Source organism: Silurus aristotelis (genome assembly GCF_946808225.1).
Source record: "Silurus aristotelis genome assembly, chromosome: 20".
In the NCBI taxonomy this organism is placed as follows: Eukaryota; Metazoa; Chordata; class Actinopteri; order Siluriformes; family Siluridae; genus Silurus; species Silurus aristotelis.
In genome coordinates, this window is record NC_139593.1 from 179,532 (window position 1) to 191,059 (window position 11,528).

General features: G+C 39.0%; 2 protein-coding genes across 2 annotated transcripts in view; one reads left to right on the forward strand and one right to left on the reverse strand.

Annotated features, from left to right (window-relative positions):
* The window catches only part of LOC310715611 (integrin alpha-M-like), a gene marked incomplete at its 3' end in the record, with an annotated part of 231,568 nt that overhangs the window by 179,336 nt on the left and 40,704 nt on the right, over positions 1-11,528 (forward strand). The window lies entirely within an intron of this gene.
* Positions 1-11,528, reverse strand: part of LOC310715583 (uncharacterized protein) — a gene marked incomplete at both ends in the record, with an annotated part of 66,600 nt that overhangs the window by 38,349 nt on the left and 16,723 nt on the right. The window contains 23 exons of the mRNA XM_083522096.1: positions 35-165; positions 304-398; positions 522-715; positions 810-935; positions 1,060-1,178; positions 1,438-1,538; positions 1,652-1,857; positions 1,974-2,150; positions 2,330-2,448; positions 2,615-2,718; positions 2,819-3,027; positions 3,121-3,267; positions 3,396-3,480; positions 3,582-5,389; positions 8,157-8,329; positions 8,413-8,512; positions 8,695-8,785; positions 8,976-9,166; positions 9,499-9,625; positions 9,756-9,838; positions 9,960-10,092; positions 10,930-11,021; positions 11,263-11,475. Coding sequence (XP_083378222.1) covers positions 35-165; positions 304-398; positions 522-715; positions 810-935; positions 1,060-1,178; positions 1,438-1,538; positions 1,652-1,857; positions 1,974-2,150; positions 2,330-2,448; positions 2,615-2,718; positions 2,819-3,027; positions 3,121-3,267; positions 3,396-3,480; positions 3,582-5,389; positions 8,157-8,329; positions 8,413-8,512; positions 8,695-8,785; positions 8,976-9,166; positions 9,499-9,625; positions 9,756-9,838; positions 9,960-10,092; positions 10,930-11,021; positions 11,263-11,475 — 4,824 coding nt within the window. The remainder of the gene's footprint in view (positions 1-34; positions 166-303; positions 399-521; positions 716-809; positions 936-1,059; positions 1,179-1,437; positions 1,539-1,651; positions 1,858-1,973; positions 2,151-2,329; positions 2,449-2,614; positions 2,719-2,818; positions 3,028-3,120; positions 3,268-3,395; positions 3,481-3,581; positions 5,390-8,156; positions 8,330-8,412; positions 8,513-8,694; positions 8,786-8,975; positions 9,167-9,498; positions 9,626-9,755; positions 9,839-9,959; positions 10,093-10,929; positions 11,022-11,262; positions 11,476-11,528) is intronic.

An 11,528-nucleotide genomic window follows, 5' to 3' on the forward strand; every position in this document is an offset into this window, starting at 1 on the left:
TGTGTGTGTGTGCGTGTGTGTGTGTGCGTGCTACCATGTTTCCTGATAGGAATGATTGAAGATCAGTGAGGGTGATGAAGGTGATGAAGAATCCGATATTATCGACAAACCAGGCAGTGGAGTTCAGAAGAGGATCTGAAGAGTTATAGCAGCGAGGGCTGCCATCTGCAAAGTACACATACACATAGTTTTGTTGAGACACACATATTGTACATACACGTGTACCGAAAACAACAGTGAAGGACATTTCATCAGAGAGAAAGAGAGAGGGATTGAAAACAGAAGAAAAGAGTTTATACTTACTGCTGCTGCTTAAATACTCTTTAATAGAGCTGTACACATCAGCTGGGGTGAAATCAGCTGCAGCAAAGGTGTAGTTGTCCCCTAGGATGGACACCCTGCTCACAAACACACATATAGAGGAAATGTTGTACTAGAGATACTTGTTTTTTAAGCCAACAGACAGAGGTCCGTGTTTGTGCTGAGAACCCTGTGTAATGCTGAATGCAACAAAGACTCACAGTTTCCTGTATGACAGACAAGAGGCACCACTGAGCTGGGTGGAGCTGATGAGCTGAGAGCTGAGGTAGGGCAGGTAGTGAAGCAGTGTGACATTAAACCACTGTTCTACATCAGCCTGAGATGAGGCACTAAGTGCACGAGGCCACACACACTTTAATGTTTGGCTGGCCAGAGCTGAGGACAAAACAGGCTCCTGTAAAGGGATACAGAGATTACTCTATCTGTTAATATAACAAAAAAGTAAGCAACATGCATGGGCAACAGCAAAAGTGAAATGAAGAAAATACCATCTCCAGGTACTGAGTGGTTCTGTTGTAATTGTCAAGCAGTGTGCAGAGTTCAGAACCATTAATCACTGGGTTTGTGCTGTTCAGATACTCGCTGAGTTCTTCCGTTGAGATGGAGCTCAAAATCTAGAGGAGACAGAGGAGGGACACCACACTAATTACAGAGGGAGGAGTGGTCAACTTACTGTTTACTACTAAAACTGTTATTGAGCGTTTCACTGATGTGAACAGTGTTCGAGAGCAGAAGTACCTCTGCCTGTCGATCAGCCGGAATAAGGGACAGGAAATCTTTTAGGTCAGGGAATCCAAAACTGAGGAACAACTGTTTCAGGAACATGTAGAAGCTCCCACTGCCATAGCAGCTCAGGCCTGTTAGGCAACAGAGGGCACTAATGAAAATGTCTGTGGTGTATTCAAATTGATAATATCAGTGAATGTTGGACATTCCTTTGACCGAACCCATCATCAGTCAGTCACATCGACTTATCACCGTCTACATACAGCATAATACAAAATACACACAAAGGTACACACCTACACACACACACACACACACACACACACACACACACACACTCACACACACACACACACACACACACACACACACACACACACACACACACACCTTGGCTGGACTGGTACTTCAGATAGTCTTGTATGTAACTGAAGATAGTGTTGGACTGTGTTACAGAGAGGTTACTGTACACATTATTAAGGCCTTTCACTCTGTAAACACACCAATAGAAATAGACAAATTACAAATCAAAAGAAAAAAAAAAATGAATTAAATTGTAATTAAAAATATTAGATTTCTGAGTTCATGTCAAGGAGAAGCTCACATCTCTCTGTAGGAGTCACAGCTGATGTTCATGGGGATGATAGACAGGGTGCTTGGACCAGTCCCGGGAAGGAAGATAGAAAGGTAAGTCTGGAACCACAGTGCAAAGTCCTTTGAGCTGAAACTTTGGAAGTGAGGTGCCAGATTCATTAACGTTATGTTCAGAATGGTGTCTGATGTTGCTGAAGGAATGCTAGTCATGTTCATCTGCAAACACACATCGGCATCCGTTAAAAGTCTGCAAATACTTGGACTTCATACATTTGTATGCACAGAATAAATGTCTTTTATTTTACAAGAAAATAGGCTACAGAGATCCTCACTTGTATTGCAATCTGGCTGAAGGCTGTGAAGAAGCTGACAAGTTGATTCAGATCTAAAGATGTGATCATACGGCTAAACACCTCTCTAAACACAGAATCATTTCCCAACACTCCTGCATTTGGCTGCAAAATGAACTCAGCTTTCTGCTCACTGGACAGTAAACCGAACACTGCAAGCTGCAGGACAAAACATTCATGTCAGACATTCTGTTCACAACAGGTCTACAAGGAAAACAAACAACACTGGTACAGCAGCTGTATGTTCTCTCAGCCAAAACCCAAAGACCAACTGTTTCTACTACACTCTTGTGAACACAAACGAAACAAGTAATTGCTGCAATTGTGATGTTACTCACACTGGAGAAATTAGCATTTAGAATTTGGAGCTCTTTAAAGGTGGCATAATTGCTGAAATTGCCAAGGTTCTTTTCAAACCAGTCATTGCTGCCAGAAGTGCTGGAAACACAGCCAGGATCTAAAAGGATCAGAGATCGTTGGATTAATGAATCAAATTATTCCTAATTGTCTTATATATTTTCATCTAGGTAAACCATCATTTTAAACCAATCAGACTTAAACTTAAGTCACAGACTGCCACGTGTCTGTTTCAGGTTTCTGAACATATAAAGGAGACTATGTACCTGGCAAGTCAACTCTTGACAGGAAGGGAAAGATGAATGAAGTAAAGACCCACTGCTTCTGTTTCTTTGTCATGAGTGATTCCTGACTACTGAGAGCCTCCACCCTAATTTGAATGGAACAGATCAGATTTTCACATGAACTACATCATCTTCATGTCTTAAATAACACATCTGGAGTTTCTAAATTCCAGTGACCATACTTACACAATTTGGTATGTCTCACAGCTGAAGTTTTTGGAACTGATGCTGAACAGAAAGTCTGTGGACACTGATGACAAAAACAGTCTGAGCCTTACAAGAAACCAAATCCTGATAAAAGTGACATTCTTCATTTGTGCTATGGTAAAGTCCTTAATTATAACTTCCCCAATGGCATCAAGTATATTTGGATCAGCATTGGCACTGCTGAGGGTCTACAAGAAAGAACATACAATACACATATCCAAATACATTAATATTATAATTATTAAAATTATACTATAGTGATGCCCAGATTTCATTCATACCATATTGGAAATCTGGTCCAGGGCTTCATCCAATGGTCCTGCAAATTTGTCAAAAAACAGATTCCAAACTTCTTCTGGGTACTTAATACTGCCTTCCAGTTTACATATTAGCAGTTTGGCAAGTTCATCAGTAGACAAAATGGTAACCTTGAAACACAAGAACATAAAACATTAAAAGTTTTAATGTAGATAAATGACTACAAAACTATTATTTGTACAGGGCTGAATTCAGAAAATATTTGTATAATTTTGCTTGTGGTTAATCGATGGCTTACTGATGAACAGGCATAGTAAGTGATGCTAATGTTGCAAAGTAGTGCAGAAATATTTCCATCCAAATGTGTACTCTCAAATGTTTGACTGTGGAAATAATAAATAGATAACATGAAAATTATTTATTCTGTCACTACTTTTGAAATGACTTTCTTAAAATGAACTTTCTTTTATTAACCACAACTCACCTGTCAACATTTTGACATGGGTTCACAGTAATGTTAAGAATGCTTTCAAATGAAGTGGTGGCTTTTATATTTGAAATGGTAGAAGCAGTGGTGCTGATAATGGCATTTTCAGTAGAAGCTGTGTTTTCAGCAGAAATGGTTGTAAGGAGGGCATTGCTAGTGGTAGATATGTTGACATTTGTTCCAGCAGAAGTGCTTATCTTAAAGATTGCAGTAGTGGAAGCATTGGTTGTAAGGGGGGCATTACTAGTGGCAGACATATTATTGGTTCCAGAAGAAGTGTTGGTTTCAATGCTTGTCAAGGGGGAAGCAGTAGTTGTAAGAAGGTCATTGCTAGTTGTAGACATGTTGACATTTGTTCCAGGAGAAATGCCAATTTCAAAACTTACACTAGGGGAAGGAGTTGTCGTAAGGAGGGCATTACTAGTGGCAGACATGCTGGCATGTGCTTCAGCAGAAGTGCTGATTTCAAAGCTTGTAGAAGTGGAAGCAGTGGTGGTAAGGAGGGCATTGCTAGTGGCAGACATGTTGTTATTAGTTTCAGGAGAAGTGTTGGTTTCAATGCTTGTCAAGGGGGAAGCAGTAGTTGTAAGAAGAGCATTGCTAGTTGTAGACATGTTGACATTTGTTCCAGCTGAAGTGCTGATTTCAATGGATGCACTGGGGAAAGGAGTGGTTGTACGGAGGGCATTGCTAGTGGTGTACATGTTGACATTTGTTCCAGCAGAAGTGCTGATTTCAAAGCTTTTAGTAGTGGAAGCAGTGGTGTTAAGCAGGGCATTGCTAGTGGCAGACATGTTGTTATTAGTTTTAGGAGAAGTGTTGGTTTCAATGCTTGGCAAGGGGGAAGCAGTAGTTGTAAGAAGGTCATTGATGGTTGGAGACATGGTGATATGTGCTCCAATAGATTTGCTGATATCAAAGCTAGTCATGGGGGAAGCACTAGTGATAAGGGAATTGTTAGCAGTTGTCATGTTGACACTAGTGCCAGAATTGTTTTGAAAAGAAGTGGTGATTTCAATATTTGCAGTGGCAGAAGCATTGGCAGTATAGAAGGCATTGCTAGTGGCAGTGATATTGACATTTGTTCCAGCTGAAGTGCTGTTTTTAAAGCTTGAACTGGGGGAAGGAGTGGTTGTAAGGAGGGCATTGCTAGTGGTAGACATGTTGACATTTGTTCCAGCAGAAGTGCTGATTTCAAAGCTTGTTGTAGTTGAAACAGTGGTTGTCAGGGGGGCATTGCTAGTGGCAGACATATTGTTATTGGTTCCAGGAGAAGTGTTGGTTTCAAAGCTTGTCGAAGGAAAAGCAGTAATTGTAAGAAGGTCATTGCTAGTGGAAGATTTGTTAACATTTGTTCCATTAGAAGTGCTGATTTCAAAGCTTGTCATGGGGGGGGTACTAGTGATAAGGGCATTGCTGATGGTTGTCATGTTGACACTGGTGCCAGAATTGTTTGGGAAAGAAGTGGTGATTTCAATATTTGCAGTAAGAGAAGCATTGGCAGTATAGAAGGCATTGCTAGTGGCAGTGGTATTGACATTTGTTCCAGCTGAAGTGCTGTTTTCAAAGCTTGCACTAGTGGAAGGATTTGTTGTAAGGAGGGAATTACTAGTGGCAGACATGTCGGCATTTTTTTCAGCAGTAGTGCTCATTTCAATGCTTGTCATGAGGGAAGCATTAGCTGTAAGAAGAGCATTGCTAGTTGTAGACTTCACCCAAGACTGAACTGCTGAAGAATTCTCAAACAGTTTTAAATCTGCCACATTTACCCCCATTAGAGATTGTACAGTTTTGACATTCAGGGCCTAACAAAAACACAAAAGATTTTCTCAGTTAATTAACTTAATAAACTTGTTATATATCTCAATGTATATTTCTTTCTGCTTTATATAAAAGAAGTAAATATTTTTTGTTTGTATTCATACATTAAGAACAGCCAGGTTCAGTTCAATGAATGTTGTAATGTCCATGCTGATGTTATGAGTTGAAAGGTCCTGAATGTCTTCCACAGAAGCTCCACCTAGACACACACACAAATGTATATATATATATATATATATATATATATATATATATATATATATATATATATATATATATATATATATATAAACATTATGACTGGTGAAGTAAATAACACTGATTATCTCTTTATCATGGCACCTGCTAGTGGGTGGGATATACATCTGGATCCGATCAGGAATAACATTATAACCACCCATGTAATATTGTGTTGGCCCCCCTTTTGCTGCCAAAACAGCCGTGACCCATCAAGATATGCACTCCACTAGATCCCTTAAGTTGTGCTTGGTGCTCCTAGCACCAAGATGTTAGCAGCAGATCCTTTAAGACCTGTTGTGAGGTGGGGCCTACATACATAATACTTGTTTGTCCAGCACAGCCCAATGCTCAATACGCTCAATTGGATTAAGGACAAAATGTTCACTTGCTGCCTAATATATCCCATTCACTAACAGGTGCAATGATGAAGAGATAATAGTGTTATTTAATTTACTTGTCAGTGGTCATAATGTTATGCCTGATCAGAGTATTAGTGAAAATCTTTCACCAAGACTCATTGATGCACGGAAGGAGCAAAGGCTGGCTCATGTGGTCGGCTTGCAACAGACGAGCTACTGCAGCTCAAATTGCTGAAGAAGTTAATGCTCTACCGATTACGACTGTTTTGACAACAAAAGAGAACCAATATAATATTAGGCAGGTGGTTATAATGTTATACCTGATCAGTGACAATAAAGTTATGCCTGGTTGTGTATAACTAAGTGCATCAATCTACAAATTACAAAAACATAACAAAAAAATTATAAAATAATGGAAATGCAATGTGTATTGCATTATGAGATTCTAGTAAAGTCAGTGATAATTATTATTTGTAAGTTCAACCTGTCTGGCATCAACAATGATGTGGAATGTACATTTGTGATTTTATGAGCATGTAAATTCAGACATTGTGGAAATGTTAAATGATTGGGTGGTGGGATGATAGCATGTATGAGCAGGAGTAAAGTTCATTTCATGTAAATATTAATCGTCTGGAGAGTGAATATCAAACAATTACATTAAATGTATATTAGCGTTTTTTTACCTAGATAAGGTATCAAGAGTCGGTAGTATGTTGTGGCATTGCTGCGAAAATTGCTAAATGAAGATTTGGCAATGATGAACAGAGCAGATTTTTGTTGGATTGAACATAAAGTCAGATCTGGAGGCAGGACCATCCTGCATAGAGAAAAAAGGAAACATCATGAACACTACAGTACTCAAATTATTCTTAAATCTCTTTTTTTTTCTTTTCCGTGTTTATGTATGTATGAACATGTTTGTGTTACTACTTACATTAGACTTTCAGCAGTGATATTTTCAAGTACATTGATATCTAATGTACAGATGTTAGAACCAATGACATTTAATTCAGCACTTCCCAGAGAGTAATTATCCATGCTCAGATATCTCATAATTAATGCTTTGCTCTAGAAAAAAATACAATATTAAAGTAGAAAGCAGGGCAGTGTCTATTCAATAGATATATTAGGGTTCTTAACCCTCAAGTGCTTAAATGTATAAATCAGATAATTGTAAGTTGCTCTGGAATAGGCATCTGCGAAATGCCATAAATTTAATTGTAATTCTCTATCTTCCTCTTACTGATGGATCACGAATGCTCTCTTTTTCTCTCTATACAGAATCAAAGATGCTCTCTCTTCTTCACTATATAGGATCAAACATGACCCAGCTCTCTTTTTCTCTCTACATAGGATCACAGATGTTTTCTCTTTCGCTCTTTATAGGATCACAGATGATTTCTCTTTCACTCTATAAAGGATCACAGATTTTTTCTCTTCCCCTCTATATAGGATCACAAATGGTTTTTCTTTCACTCTATAAAGGATCACAGATGCCCTCTCCTCCTCTCTATATGGGATCGCACATGACCTATCTCTCTCTTCCCCTCTGTCTTGCTCTCGTTCTCTGATGGATTAGATATACTCTCTGTTTTTCTGATTAAAGGATTGCAGATGCTCATGATTTCTCTCTCCCCATCTCTCTCAGAGGAGTTGGGAATGTCTCTCTCTCTCTCTCTCTCTCTCTCTCTCTCTCATAAACATTTAAACTTACACTCACACACTTTTAAATCCATCCATTACCTTTTCTGGTTCCCAGCTTCCATCATTTGAGTCCAGTAAAGAGGACAACGTATCAATTATAGTAATGTTCCATTTGCTAATAGCATCAATAGATGCCACCCGAGAAGTGGAACCTAGTAGTTGCAGCACATCATCATTAAGGCCTGATGGGTAAATCTAGATATGCAAAAATTTCAACAAATTTTAATATACCACCTGGCACACAATATCCAAAATTTTGTTTGGGTAAATCCAACATACACACAAAGTCTGACTTTGAACTTATATCCCAAAAACAAACCTTAATTGAGAGATTATTTATTTTGCAAACATATAGCATGCAAGAATTATATTTAAACACACACTGCAAATAATAACAGAATACTATGCGAGAAAAGCACAAACAACCTTGAATTTCTTATAATACCTGGTTTAACTTGTTCAGAATGACATTCTGGAGGCTGGTGTCCACCACTTTCTCAGTAATGGCTGCCAGGTTGTCCTGTAGGACATCGATGTCCAGATACAGATCAAACAGCGTGGAGTTAAAGCCGTATGGAAACGATGTATCTGCAATTGTTGCTGCTGTGATCTTGCTCACTGTTAGACACAGAAGGTTTAGAGTTACTCAGTAATGGACAGAATCTCAAAACCTGTCCATGTACCTTAATGTGTACCATTACCTGTAGTGCTTTCTGAGTTGCATTCTGTAAAGAATGCCCTTAGTTTCTTTATTGGGAGCTTCTGCTTCCTCAGGACTGAAAGAACATTCCTTTTCACATTCTATACACAATGCACACATACACACGCACACACACACGCACACACACACACACACACACACACACACACACACACACACACACAAACATACACAAACACACATTAAATTAGTCCAGATAGTCTAACACTGGGTTAATAAATCAATCAAAATCATAAATGCAAAGCTGAACATGTTTTCATACAAAGCTAAGCTTGTTGCAGAGGTCTGATTTGAAATAAACAGCCAGCATGCCGAGTTGTTCCACGGTCTGCTCATTCCATGTTGATGGATTACTGATTAAAGAAAAATAATGTCAAAGATATAATACTAATAATATAATACAAATACAAACACACATTATTTATTTTGTTTCATTTCCTTTTTAGGCTTTTCAATTTAAATGTTAAAATGTGATTTTTCCTTTCTACAACTCTACCACATATATAAACGATATGTGCTAATGCACAAGATGCTCTGTCTTACCCATAAGTAGTGTTTCCACTGAGCAGCAGTGACTGTATAGCAGTGATCTGAGAATCAGAAAGATCTTCACAGTTCTTCAGTTTCTCCAAAATGAGAGGGTCAGAGTTCTGAATGTAGGAGAAGTCCAGTGTGCAGGCCATATTCCCAAGAACATCCACCTGATCCCTGGTCAGACTCACACCAGATATACCCTACAGCATCACAAACCATAAAGAAGTGTCACACAGAATCTCTAAAAATGGGGGACTTGTGAGGAGTCCAACATTTTGTTTCAAAATATTTGTCTTTTATATGAACTTGAACATTTTGCTAATAAATTAACCCAATTATATGTTCTTGATAGATCACAAAACACTTATGGAAGTCCTTCCAAAGAAGGGAATGTGCTGATTGCAATAGATGAATATTTCAACACTGGAAGTTCACAAATCGAATGTAACATTTGGTGCAATTTGGTTTTCCAAGATTTAAATGCTAACAATGAATGTGTTGGGCTGTAAACATGTTACTGTGTATGTATTACCAGGCAGTCCTTTGCATTGTTGAACAGGTTGGTCATTTTGTCAAGGACAGGGGAAACAACATAGAAATCTGCTTTGCCCAGGGCACTGAAATATGACTGGCAGTTCACCTTCTGTATTTTCTCATAGCTACAACACACAGATAGCAAACAACCCACACTATTCATTTCAGACACCTGAAACCATCAAGTGGGAATGCAGGAGACATGTGTATTATCTTTTATAGTCAGTATTTTGTGTGCGTGAAAGTGTTCCACACCTGTAGTACAGTAGCAGGTCAGAGGGGACATCAGTAAAGTTAACAAATGGATCTTCTTTTACGTAGTTGTACATGCAGGTCAGCTGAAACACAGAATGCATTGTAATTATGTAGTTTCTCATTTACTAGTCAAGGTTTGGGTCCACATGCTGTCTCTGTCTCAGGCTTTGTGCATAATGTGAAAGAATATCAGAGTGTATCTACCTGAGCCTCTTTCAGGACAACCTTGTCTCTGTCTGCACGTGGTCTACAGGCTTTCACTAGATCTTTGGCTTTTTGTGTTGGCAGAGTCTGAACTGAACCACAGGAGAATCCCTGCAGTACTGATGGTGACAGACTGTGGGGAGAAACACCCACATAAACACACACACACACACACACACACACAGAGTCAAACACAGACACACACTCAATGACTAGTTTATTCACCAAATTGCAATCTTAGCAAGTCAGGTTGTGTGTGAGTGTCTGTGTGTTTGTGTGTGTGTGTGAGAGAGAGAGAGAGAGAGAGAGAGAGAGAGAGAGAGAGAGAGAGAGAGAGAGAGAGAGACATTCTGTGTGTTTCTAACTCACTCTTCTGGATTATCACTGGCACTTGCCACTGCACCAAACAGCATCATAGCCTGGTAGGAATGGAACAAGTCATAGCATTTATGGGAATGACTTTTACACCCTGATTACCAAACTGGACTGGAATTCAAATATCTGTAAGTGCTGGGATTACAGTCAAACCAGTATAACAAAGTGATTTACAAAGTGAGTCGTCTGTTCAGTTACCTGTTCATGACTCCAGCTTTTGTTATTGATGAGTGAAATTTCCACAGAGCTCAGTGATGTCAATAGAACAAGCGGAATATACATCACCAGTGCATCTGGAACATTCTGTATCACTTCAGTTTGGTGTACAGAGATTATCTGGAAAAAAAGGGTTGGAGCAGACTTCAACATCAACAAACAATTGATTCCATACAAATACAAAGCTGTATAGGAGACAGTCACAGAAATGTAAATAACAGTATTGTGTGTGTGTGTGTGTGTGTGTGTGTGTGTGTGTGTGTGTGTGTGTGCGCGCCTCGTGTTAAAAAGAGTGTATACCTTTTGGACAAATGTCTCTTGCAGAATAACTGGTGCTGATAAAATGTTATTGATGAACGTTACATTTTGTGATAAAGACATAATCTGAGAAGATGGGAGGATGGAGATGGTTGCAGAAGGAACACCACCAATAAGTGTTCCCAGTGACAAGACTGAGGAGGCACTGTCGATCTGTGAGATAATACAATCCGATTAAAAGAAATAATTCTGATATTGTCCACATGAATGCACCAAGAGAATGTTTAAATTGCAGGACTTTGAGAAATAGCGTGTTATTAGTAAATATATATATAAAAAGGAAATACAATTTTGTTCTTCACAGGTTGATTTTGTGAAATAGCTTCAACTTGATGTGATTTCATTTCCAGTAGCATAGACTGTCATTCCTGACAATTTTGCAATGTACACTCACATTAAAGCCTGAACTAATGATGCTCTGGATGAGGGCATTCAATTGGCCCTGGTCCCAGCCACTGATGATACTGAGTGTAGACAGTGTAGTGTTTAACACATTGGAGGGGGCGGAGTTTATCTGGCCCACAGTCAGGCCCACGCACAGGCTACCCAACGATTGGATGGCATCTGTTGTTATATTGGGAAATTTTGCTACCAGCAACGCTGTAACCTGAAAAGAGAAAAGGATTATAGATATCTGGTACTGCTACACTAGCTGATTAG